Below are 12,104 nucleotides of genomic sequence, written 5' to 3' on the forward strand. Positions count from 1 at the left end.
AAAAAGGATACAGGCAAGTGCTTCAATTGCACCCTCTTGTTTGACATTGTCATCAATCGCTCCAAGCCATGGAAGAACCTTCTCCAAAAAAATATTCATTGTTTCCATGGTAGCTATTTTGCTCATGACACCAACACAACGAGCAGCCATGTGTCTCACTGCAGTGCTGGGGTATTGAAGGCACATATAAAGATGAGGCAAATGCTGTACCAACTAAAAAACAAAAGACACAGGCAATCAGAATACTCTTATCAGACAATCTACTCTTTAAAACATAGTAACAGTCCATATTCTGACAAGTCCTCAATATTCCAAGTGACTCTAAATTCAAAAATGTACTAAAATATCTTAAAATTACCATCAAAACATCCAATGTAGAAAGTCAAATTAGTAGCCAACACTGTGGCCTAGTGAATAAAGCTTCCACCTGTAGCACTGGCATCCCGTGCAACTACCGGTTCAAGTTCCAGCTGCTCCACTTCTGATCCAGCTCCCTACTACTGTGCCTGGGAAAGCAGCAAAACACGGCCCAAGTACCTGGACCTTTGCACTGAAACGCGATACCAAAAAAATGTTCCTAGCTCCTGTCCTCAAGACTCGTCTAGTCCTGCCTGTTGCAGCCATTTAGGGAGTAAACCAGCAGACAGATCTCTCTGCCTCTCTGGAACTATGCCTTTTCAATAAATAAATAAAGAAATCTTTAAAAAAATTAATCTAAATTCAAAGTAAGCAACAACTCTTTGAAAAAGAAAGATGCAGAACTTCATTCTCAGGCACTCTTCTTAGACATCTGGAACTTCCACCTTTACAGTCATGTGGAAACAGGTTTTACTGTACTCTTTCTTCCTAGTGCTATATTATCAGAAAGATCAGAATGAACAGCTATCCCTTCTGTTTCCAACTGACTCTTGTATTATCATAGTCCTTTCCCCAATTCTAATTCTTCTCCATTCTCTAAGATTCCAGCTTTGGTATTCCACCATTCATATACGCAGCTTACAAAGCCAAGAGTTGTCTTGACAGTAAAAGAATACACCTTTACCATATCAAAGAAAACTGTAATTACTAGAGAGAACATCAAAACTGTGGCTGGCCATCTGTTTTACTTGAAGAATTATTACATTTTTACTTGAAGAATTATTACATTTTCATTAGTTAGTTACCATGGGATGAAGCTCAGAATCCATTGAAGCTGCTGCTATCTCAAAAACCTGCAGAGAATTCACCAGTTCTTGAGCAGGGCCATCTCCCCTTTCCAGAAGGGACTTGCCGTCTGTTAAAATATATTACATCTCAATCTCAGCTTAACTTAAAACTCAAAATTGAGAGTCCAAAAACCTTTTGCATTTTCACATTAAAATTAAATGCCATGACCTTAAGAAAAGTATGGAATACTGTTCTGAATACAACCGAAGTAGTTTTAAAAATTATCCATTCCAAGTATCTGTTTAAACATGTTATTGAAAAAAACAAAAGAAAAATGTATGCAGAATGACATGAAAGGAAATTAAAAATAGAATAAATGTTTTACCAATCTCTCACTTAAAACTTACCTGCTGGTTTGGGATAAAAAGGTACAGACATTTTTACTTTAAACTGATACATTCCATTTACTTATCACTTAGATTTATTAAAAGTCAGATTTAGAAAAATATGCACATACCAAAATTATTTATGTCAATCATATTCCTCAATGGACCAATCATGGCATCCCAAAGATGTGGCAACTTCTTTGCCATCTCACCACCAAAATGCTTCACAATAGTTGTCAAGGCAAATTCAGCTCCTCTTCGTTGTACTAGGTAAGGCTTCTGCGCCTGAAATTGAATGTTCGTTAAAAAGAGCAAACCTCAACTTACAATGCTGGCAATCCCATATCAGATTAACAGTGCAGAGTGGACCAAGAACTTGGGCCCCAGCATCCCATGTGGAAGACCAGAAAGGAATGCTGGCACTTGGTTTCATTCCACTAGATGTGACTGTGGTGGCCATTTGGAAAATGAACCAGTGCCGTTCACTCTACCTCCCAATAAGTAATCTTTAAAATAAAATTTACTAACAGAATGCAAGTCATCATCTGTGGGACCCAGAGTGTTAGTCATAATTAAGACAATTCAAAACACCTTCCAATGATTACATTTACATGATTGTAAAATTCCTAAATTTTAATGTTCAAGTTTAAAAACTAGAGAATAGAATAACAGTACCTACATAAAATCATAACTTATTCAGCAATAATTACAATCCAAACTGTTCCTCCATTCCTACCCCAAATACATGAGCTGCATATATTTTGGGGGCAAGATATATGTTCACTTTTCAAAAACCAGATCTTTTAAAAACCCAAAAAAACAAGTTAGAATTTTCATTCCACTGTTACTGATGTGACTGACAATAATCAGACCATCACCCTGCTTTTTATCACTGGTTATTACTTGTCTTTAAAAAGAAGCTTTTACTGTAGAACACAGAGGAATAGAACACCACAAAATTCACTGTTATTTAGTATCTTCTCTGAAGGAAACGACAAAGGAGTCAACTGGTTTAATGAGTAGCGTATGTACCTATCATCAACAAAGATTTTTTCCTAAAACAGCAAAGGCAGTAAAAATTACAAGAGGCATGAGAAATTTGTAGAAATTTGCTGTCTTCATTATGTTGTTCCAAAAGGTCATTAAACCCTGTCCCTTCGCTTAAAAACTGCAAAGGCAGAGCCAGCATGGCAGCCTAGTGGCTAAGTCTTCACCATGTATGCGCCAGGATTCCGTAAGGGCACCGGGTTCATATCTTGTGTGCTCCACTTCCCATCCAGCTCCCTGCTTGTGGCCTGGGAAAGCAGTCGAGGATGGCCCAAACCCTTGGGACCCTGTACCCATGTGGGAGCCCCAGAAGAAGCTCCTGATCAGCTCAGCTCTGGCTGTTGCAACCACTGGGGGAGTGAACTAGATCTTTCTATCTCTCCTTCTCATGTAAACCTGACTTTCCAAGAAAAATAAATAAATAATGCAAAAGCAGGGGTCAGCAACTGGCTTTCTGAGTCAAGCCACTGTCTGTGGTGCCAGCATCCCATACTGGCTGACGCTGGTTCAAGTTTTGGTTGCTCCAATTCCATTCTAGCACCATGCCTAGAAAAGCAAAAGAAGGCCCAAATGCTTGGGCCCCTGCACCCATGTGGGAGACACGCAAAAGCCCTGGCTTCGGTGGCCCTGGGCCTAGGCCTAGCTATTGTGGCCACTGCAGGAGTCAAACAACAGATGAAAGACAGCTTTGTCTCCTGATCTCTCCCTCTGTGTAACTGTGCTTTTCAAATGAACAAATTAATCTTTAAAAGAAAATGCAAAAACACAGTTCTGAAAGCTGACATGATAACCCAGTTCTTAATCTATAAGCCACTTACCTGTTTTAAAAAATCAAAATATTCACAGAAAACTCCTCACCTCGTCAAGTTCAATTAGGATGTTCCCACCACTCCCAGGAGGAAGGTCTGCTATTTGAGCTTTCACTGCTTTGGGGGTAGGACCTCTTCTGCTTGTGATGGCAAAGGCAGCTTTCTGATGCCTGTAGAGCGTAATTATACCTCTGTGCTTTGTGACAGTATGGTGCATTCCATCTTTTTCTGAGTTAGAGCCTAACAAGGAAAAAGAGTTAACCCTTCAATCATATGTAACCAAATGCTTGCTGCTCAAAAACACATGAAACATATCAGAAACCTATCTTTTCAGGCCTTTTTATAAGCATTTTCTTCAGACAATGACATGGTAACAAAACATCTTGGATGCACAGCATTTACACCTAACACAATCAATGTTGCAAAATAGGTAAATAAAGAATGATTCTGCCATCACTTAAAAGTGTATGAAATTTTTTTAAAGTATGCTTACGCATGATACGTATTAAAAAAACATTTCAACCAAGTTTTCACTACAAGGTCCTCAGCATAAATTCTAAAAAATAATGACTGTTACAAACTAATGCTGCACCATCCGACAGTAAGGAGAGGGGGAGATGAACTCTGACGGATTTCAGCCATCATTCCCCAGGCGCCTCGAACAGCTTAAGAGGGTTATGATTTATCAACAATATATGCAAATTCATGTAACAAGTAACTCTGGCACGACCAAAATATCTTGCTGAGAACGGGAGAAGGGTAAAAAATGAACTGGATTAGTGCTTAAATTATATCTGTAAGTAAAGAAAAACAAAAGTTTAATTCTTTCTTTATCCTAAATAAATCTTTAGATACAAACCTCTGGAGTTTTCCTGACCACTCTGTGTTGGTACCGGACATGTGACACAAGGAGTTAGATATGGGTCCACACAAAGTGAGCTACAAAGGTTTTTAATGATTTTTGAGTTAGGACAAGGTGTCCTTGTTGTGCACTGCTCAAGTAGTTTGGCTATGCTCTGAGCTGCATAGTTTTGAACTAGCGTATTCTCTTCTTTCTTAATTGTCTCCATTAATGGTTTTATGATAGGATTCAATTTCTCCGGAAGCTGCTGTAAGCTCACAACGGCACATGCAGCGAAAGTGTGCACTCTCAACTGCAGCACCTGCCACTCCTGGCTGGTCTCCGTGACTGCCATGTGGACTTGCTGTCGTTTGCTATCTAACTGTTGTAACACTTGAGGATTCAAACTGAAAGATGACGTGGCTTCATTAAAAACAGTAGTCACCTGGCAGAGAAGAGAAAAAAAAAAAGAAATTAAGAATTAATTATATGAATCCCAAAAGACTATAAACTATTAGAGGGCTAACATAAGCCTTTAGTTTAAATTCTAACTTGCACAATACATAGTACTGGTTCAATACTCAATAAATTAAGAATCTAGTATCTCCCAACTAAATTATTTTAATCTGATCTAATTTAACATGAGCATTACATTTCTTTTTTTTTTTTCAAAGAAAAATACAGTTTCTGGGAAATAAATCTTCCTTTCAATGTGTCTAATTAGCATGAGGGAAAATTACCCTTACAATCTACATAGTATTTGGTGAAATGAAAAATCTATAAGCAAGTAGATTCTATTAAGGAATGTAAAAACTTACTAAGCTCTTTTTGGGAAAATATTCTTCTTGCCTTCAACAATCTTTAGGATAGCCATTTACTGAGTGCTGCCAACTGAATTCTTTTTAACTGAGCAACTTTTAGTTTATTCAGCTTTTTAGTTTATTAGTTACGAACCAAATTTAAAACATTTTCAACACCTTAAAAAGAAGACTCAGGGATGGTATCACTTCTGGTGGGCTGACCGGCTGTCTGCCAGCATCAAACACCAGAGTGCTGTTTCCAGTCCCAAGAGCTTCACTCCCTATCCAACTCATGCCTAACGCCTCACCCATGCATGTGGGCTACTCAGGTAAGCAGACAGAGGCTGAGTTGGGGCGCTAGGTTTCAGTCTCAGTGGACACTGAAATGTTACAGGAATTTCAGGGAGAGTTAACTGTTAAAAATGAAATGAAAATCAGGACCAGCACCATGGCTCAGCTAACTAATCCTCTGCTGAAAACGCCAGCATCCCTCATGCGTGCAGGTTTGTGTCCTGGATGTTCCACTTTCCATCCAGCTCCCTGCTCTACGGTCTGGGAAAACAATGGACGATGGCCAAGTCCTTGCGACCCTAACCCATGTGGGAGACTGGAAAAAGCTCCTGGCTCCTGTCTTCAGATTGGCTCAGCTCCAGCCATTGTGGTCCTTGTGGGAGTAAACCAGCATATGGAAGAGCTGTCTTCTCTCTATAAACGTGCCTTTCCAATAAATATTAAAAAAATCTTCAAAGATTCATGTCCTAGGTGCTCTGTGTTCAACCAGCTTCCCACCAATGGCCTGGGAAAAGCAGCAGCAGACGGCCCAAGTATTTGGGATACTTGCACCACTGTGGGGGACCATGATGCCTTCCAGAACTGCCTTTCTCTGAATCTTCTCCTCCTAAATACTTCTCTGCCATTTATGTTCATTTTTTTATACAAAGGCCAAACCACTGGACATTATACAAATGACAAAATGGTAATCTGAGCAAGGAATAAGACACATGAAATAAGACAATCTTGAAGAAAGAGGCCATATGACAAGCTTTAAAAAAGAACTCTGGGGCCCAGCACGATGGCACAGTGATTAAGGTCCTCGCCTTGCACGCCCGGGATCCCATATGGACACCGGTTCTAATCCCGGCAACCCCGCTTCCCATCCAGGTTCCTGCTTGTGGCCTGGGAAAAGCAGTAGAGGACGGCCCAAAGCCTTGGGACCCTGCGTGGGAGACCCGGAAGAAGTTCCTGGTTCCCGGCTTCAGACCGGCATAGCATCGGCCGTTGTGCTCACTTGGGGAGTGAATCATCGGACGGAAGATCTTCCTCTCTGTCTCTCCTCTCTGTATATCCGCCTTGCCAATAAAAAAATAATAAACATAAATCTTTAAAAATAAATAAATAAATAAATCTTTAAAAAAAAAAAAAAAAAGAACTCTGGAGCAAGAACCTCGGAGCATACCCTACATCCGGGACCTGGGGAGGGAAATTGGGTAGGCCTTCTCCCTTAATACCCCTCTTTAAACATGAAGGAAACAATATGGAAATAAAAATAAAGAAAGAAAGAAAAAAAGAAAGGAAAGAAAAACTCCCAGAAGAAAATCTGTAAGAAAAATTGAGATTTGATTCTAGACGAGCAAAAATAGGGAGTAAGGAGGCAGTAAGAAAAATCTAAATAGCAATAATTAGAAAATCAACTTTATAAAAGAACTCATAAAAGTAGCAATTTTAGTTTTCTATCACAGGTAAGAACTTAAAAAAAAAAACACCTCAGAGACCATCACAAACATTTGTTTGGAAGGCAAAGCTACAGAGGGAAGGAGTGCGAGGAAGAGGGGAGAATCTCCCATCTGCTGTCTCAATGCTCAAATGGCTGACATCGGAAGCTGAATCAGCGAGCCAGGAATGCACGGATCCCCACTGTGGATGCACAGGGGGCCCATCTCTGCTGCTTTCCCTGCTGCATCAGCAGAGTTACATCAGAAGCAGCAGAGCCAGGACTTGAACCAGTGCCCATGTGAGATGCCAAAATTGCAGGCAGCAGCCTCAAATTGGTTCAATTTCTGGTATCAAACCTCAGGAATAACTAACCTCAGGAACTGAGCAAGCCCAAGGCAGTGGTGCCGGTGTAACAAAAACAAACCAGCTGAACACACTCAACCCCAAAACAGACCCAAATTTGTGAGTGTATTTCAGCTGGTTTCTGGCCAAGGTTAAACAACAACAACAACAAAACTAAAGAATGTCTTTTCAAAACACAATGCTGGAAAAATAAGATATTTGTACAAAAAACAAGACTTGACTCTCTCTTCATATTACAGGCAAACATTAGTCTGAATATATACATAAAATTAAACTACATGACTTTCTACAAAACGCACCTGGAGATACGAAAAGATTCCTTAGAAAAGTTACAGAACACAACCATAAAAACAAAAACTCAGGGCCTGGCACGGTAGCCTAGCAGCCAAAGTCCTAACCTTGCAGGCCAGGACTCCATAGGAGCACGAGTTCATATCCTGGCTGCTCCACTTCCCATCCAGCTCCCTGCTTGTCGCCTGGGAAAGCGGTCCAGGACAGCCCAAAGCCTTGGGACCCTGCACCCATGTATGAGACCCAGAAAAAGTTCCTGGCTGTTGGCTTCAGGCTGGCTCAACACCAACTTTTGCAGCTACTTGGGGAGTGAACCAGCAGATGGAAGATCTTTCTCTGTCTCTCCTTCACTCTGTAAATCTGACTTTCCAATAAAAAATAAATACATCTTAAAAAAAAATCACAAATACTGAATTTCAGTTAATTATGTACATATTAACATGTACGAACATCAGAAATTAAAAATGCCTAAAAAGAAGACAGACTGTTGCTTAGAAAGGGGTAAATCTGAAAATAATTATTTGACAAACTATATACTAATTATACAATTGATATAGTTGCCAAATATACGAGTGTTTGTGGTATAGTTCTACTTCTTTCTAAACATTTAAATATCTGCATTCTGAACTGAGAAAGGGCGGTTTCTGAATTTTACACTTGTTTCTCCTCACATTCTGCCCATCCCAAGAAACAGTGAGAAGAAACAAACTGTTGTAACTTTTCCTAGGGCCAGAATTGTAGCACAGTGGGTGAAGCTGCCATCTGCAATGTTAGCACACTATCTGAGGGTTGGGTCATAACCTGGTTGCTCCACATTTGATACAGTTCCCGGACACTGGCTTTGGAAAGGCAGTAGACCATGCCTCAAGTGTTGGGGAGCCTTTTAACTCTATGTGGGAGATCTATAAGAAGCTCCTAGTTCTTGAATTTGGTGTCATGTAGGCTGCTGGAACCCCCTAAGGAGCAATCAGCACATGGAAGATCTCTTTCCTCTCTCTCTCTCTCTCTCTCTCTCTGTAGCTCTATCAATAAACACATTAAACAAATGTTAATAGCTTTTTCTAACAAAAGTACATTCGTTTGTCAAAATTTCTGTTAAAAAAGAATTCCCTTCTGCCTATGTCAGCCAGTAGATTCTGGAGAGATTTCATCGTGCTTGGAATGTGAGACTGGCAGCAATTCAGAACTGTTGAACTATCAAAACCACTTCAGCAGGAGCCCTGGAGCATGCTCCATGCTGGGGACCTGGGATGGGTGGGAGGCTGGGTGGGGCTTCTCCCTTTATTTCTCCCCTGACCCCAGATACGGGGCGGGGGGGGGGGGGGGGAAGATACAGAGAGAGAATGGGGAGACAATGGTCTCACACACTTTCCTGCAGCCCTTGACCATTTGCACCCTAATCAACTATGTTAAGATTATCAAAATAGTAACTTAAAAAATTAGGAAATAAAAACTGACTCCTTGTTTAAAAAAAAAAACCAAAACACACTTCCCCCCTTTTGGGCGGGGCGCCCAGCTGGTGTCCTGGCTGATCCACTTCCCATCCAGCTCCCTGCTTGTGGCCTGAGAAAGCAGTGGAGGACAGCCCAAAGTCTTGGGACCCTGCACCTGTGTGGGAGACCTGGAAGAAGCTCCTGGCTCCTGGCTTCAGATTGACTCAGCACTGACTGTTGCAACTACTTGGGGACTGAACCAGCAGATGGAAGAAGTTCCTGTCTCTCCTCCTCTCTGTAAATCTGACTGTCCAATAAAACTAAATAAATCTTCTTAAAAAGGTGGGGGGCAGGGGGGTGACCCCGGCGTGGTGGCCTAGCAGCTAAAAGTCCTCACCTTGCACACACTGTGATCCCACATGGGTGCCAGTTCTAATCCCGGCAACTCCACTTCCCATCCAGCTTCCTGCTTGTGGCCTGGGAAAGCAGCTGAGGACTGTCAAAGCTTTGGGACCCTGCACCCGTGTGGGAGACCAAGATGAAGCTCCCGGTTCCAGCCTTCAGACAGGCTCAGCACTGGCCATTGCGGTCACTTGGGGAGTGAATCATTGCATGGAAGATCTTCCTCTCTGTCTCTCCTCCTCTCTATATATCTGACTGGTAATAAAAATAAATAAATCTTAAAAAAAAAGGGGGGGGGGGCTACTAATAGAACAAATCAGGATTTTTTTTGTGGTAAAACAGCTCATGACAAAATTTCTGACGTTCATTTCACACTCTATCTAAAATTTTAAAATTATGTATTTACTTACCAGGTCATTAGCTTGATCTATTGTTAAAACATTGTTGTTTACTCTATTACCAACTTCAATATGTACATCAGCTAATGAAGATATTAGCTGTTTACATTCATTCTGCATTCGTGTGAATGGAACAGCAATTTCATCATAATACAAATGTTCTGAAAGGATATCAAGTAAACGTGGCTGCACAGCTAGGGTAACTGCTTTACATTCCTAAAACATAAGACAGCAATTATTCACGGTAAATATGCAAATACAGTTCTACAGAATTCTTTATTTCTACAGAAATCTTAAATTGTAGATTACTAAATTACAAATTCCTAATCTGATTTTTGAATCTATGTCTCATTTTATCATAAAACAATTAGTTGTAGAGAAATGATACTGACACCCAAGCTACATCTTGAGGACTACAAAACATGCACACAGAACTATTACAATTTCACTAAATTTTCTACCTAACCGCTCTTAACTTTACTCAAATTAAGTATAGATATATGCAAATATAGATCTATAGCACAAACTTTAATGCATATTACTGTAACATTAGAGAACATCTAGCATGCACTAAATAAAAGTTATTTATAAATTCATTACTACACTTCACAGTTTAGCCCACAGTTTCACATGCCATATTGTAGAAATGGATATAGAACTTAAAAGCCACTTACCTGCCCCCAAATTTAACTAACCCTTCCCACTCTCTCTGGTTGTTGCCTGCCCCAGCCAGAGGGGAAATGGCCTCAGTGGCGAGCCAAGAGAGGTTCTGTGGGGTCTGGCTGATCAGCCTGGGCTTCACAGAGTAAGTCCAGAGAAGCTCTGTGAGGGTCCAGAAACCGAACTGTCAACACTTGCTGCTGAGTCTGAGAGGCACAAAAACACAGCATCACTGCCTCTCCAGCACACACGAGTCCTGCCTAGAACCAGATGAGCCTTGCTTCTCTCCGGGGGCAAAGCAGGGGTCTCAACTGCAACAGAGCGTGGCTCAATTACTTTTAGACACAGTTTTTGACAAACTGCTAAGAGGCAGTTACAAGCAACTCTCACAGCAAGTGCAGACAGTTAAATTTCTAGAATTCCAGTCAGGAGAATAAACAAGGCCAGCAGGAAGATTTTCTGATGTACAGAAACATGTACACAACATTCTATTTAAATATGAAAATTTTATTCTTCCTATAACCAAAAATGTATCACCTGCCCTTGCCACTACCTATAAAAACAGATGTCTAAAACTGAAAGCCTTACTGTTTGATGTTTTCAGTGATAAACTGGGAAATTCAGAGAGTGTTGAATGATCAAGTGTTTCAGGACTGTTTCAACACACACACACATTTTAACATGGGCATCTCTTAGCAGACTATGATGTCAAGAAGAAACACTGGGCATGAAGATTGCTAGTGGTCTCAGGGACAACGGTGGGGAGTTAGGAAAATAATGTTCAATATAGCCTGAAATGCTAGTCTTTAAGTATTAGATGCTTATACAAAGAGAAATTGTATTTCTCTGTTGTGAAACATAAAGTAAATACTGCTAACATCCAATGGAGATTGCTTGCATTCATTTGTAGCAAATATCTTACCTTCTGTAAAGCAGCCCATTCACAGATTACCAAAGCAACACTAATCCTCTGCAGTGCAGATTTGGAATTCAAATGGAAGAGTAGTAACTGGCCAAGAGATTCAGCTGGTTTAATTTCTTGGGATACCATATTTACACCTGGATCACAAATACAGCAACAAAGTGCACCTAGTAACCTACATAAGAAAAAAAAAAATTCACTTCAGAAACTATTTGCAGTAAACTTTCCTCTAGAAGACATAATTCTTCATAAAAAGATAGACCAAAGAGAAGAATCTTTTGATTAATGTATCTTTGACACCGGCTGTTGGAAACCACAGTTGTCTTGTCCCTAGGCAAGTGTTACTCTCCTGGGAGAAAAGGAGCCAACAGCTGGCAGGCATTCTGGGCCTGAAGAGTGCCAAATGAGTGCCAAATTTGTGTTAACTTTACCAGTATGCCAGCAAAGTTGCTTATTCTTATTTTCTTTTCTTTTGCTTTAAAGATATGTGGGGAACGCCGGTCCAGGACATGCAGCGGGACTGCAGATTGCATGGAAAAGCAGGTCTGGGAACATTCTGGAATGGGAATGGAGGTGACAGCAAAAGAATGACTTCTGGAGAATTCCACGGACAGGGCCACTGCATTTGGAAGTAGGTAAGGGAGCTGAGACAGTGTGGTTTTAGAGAAGGAAAACTGGAGGGCATGTCTGGGTTGGGCTAAGGCACCCACCCATATGGGAGACCTGGGCTAGACTACATACCATCACTTTCCACCCTTGGGTCCACACAAAACATGGGCCTTGGGGGTTACACCTGGCTTGGACAGGCTGCTGTACCTGCCTGCAAGTGTCAGAGCAGAGGTGGGCCCTGTCAGGATCTCCCAAGAACAGAACCAGATCTAGGTAGAGATTCT

The 12,104-nt window shown here is 40.9% G+C and overlaps 1 protein-coding gene across 1 annotated transcript in view; it reads right to left on the minus strand.

The window, feature by feature from the left end:
* Positions 1-12,104, minus strand: part of BTAF1 (B-TFIID TATA-box binding protein associated factor 1) — an 86,363-nt gene that overhangs the window by 22,291 nt on the left and 51,968 nt on the right. The window contains exons 18-24 of the mRNA XM_040970491.1: positions 11,212-11,386; positions 9,642-9,845; positions 4,248-4,674; positions 3,438-3,628; positions 1,664-1,817; positions 1,164-1,273; positions 12-213 (exon numbers count right to left, since the gene is read on the minus strand). Coding sequence (XP_040826425.1) covers positions 12-213; positions 1,164-1,273; positions 1,664-1,817; positions 3,438-3,628; positions 4,248-4,674; positions 9,642-9,845; positions 11,212-11,386 — 1,463 coding nt within the window. The remainder of the gene's footprint in view (positions 1-11; positions 214-1,163; positions 1,274-1,663; positions 1,818-3,437; positions 3,629-4,247; positions 4,675-9,641; positions 9,846-11,211; positions 11,387-12,104) is intronic.

The sequence above is a fragment of the Ochotona curzoniae genome, unplaced genomic scaffold (genome assembly GCF_017591425.1).
Source record: "Ochotona curzoniae isolate NIBS_2020 unplaced genomic scaffold, NIBS_Ocur_1.0 scaffold_4763, whole genome shotgun sequence".
NCBI classification, from domain to species: Eukaryota; Metazoa; Chordata; class Mammalia; order Lagomorpha; family Ochotonidae; genus Ochotona; species Ochotona curzoniae.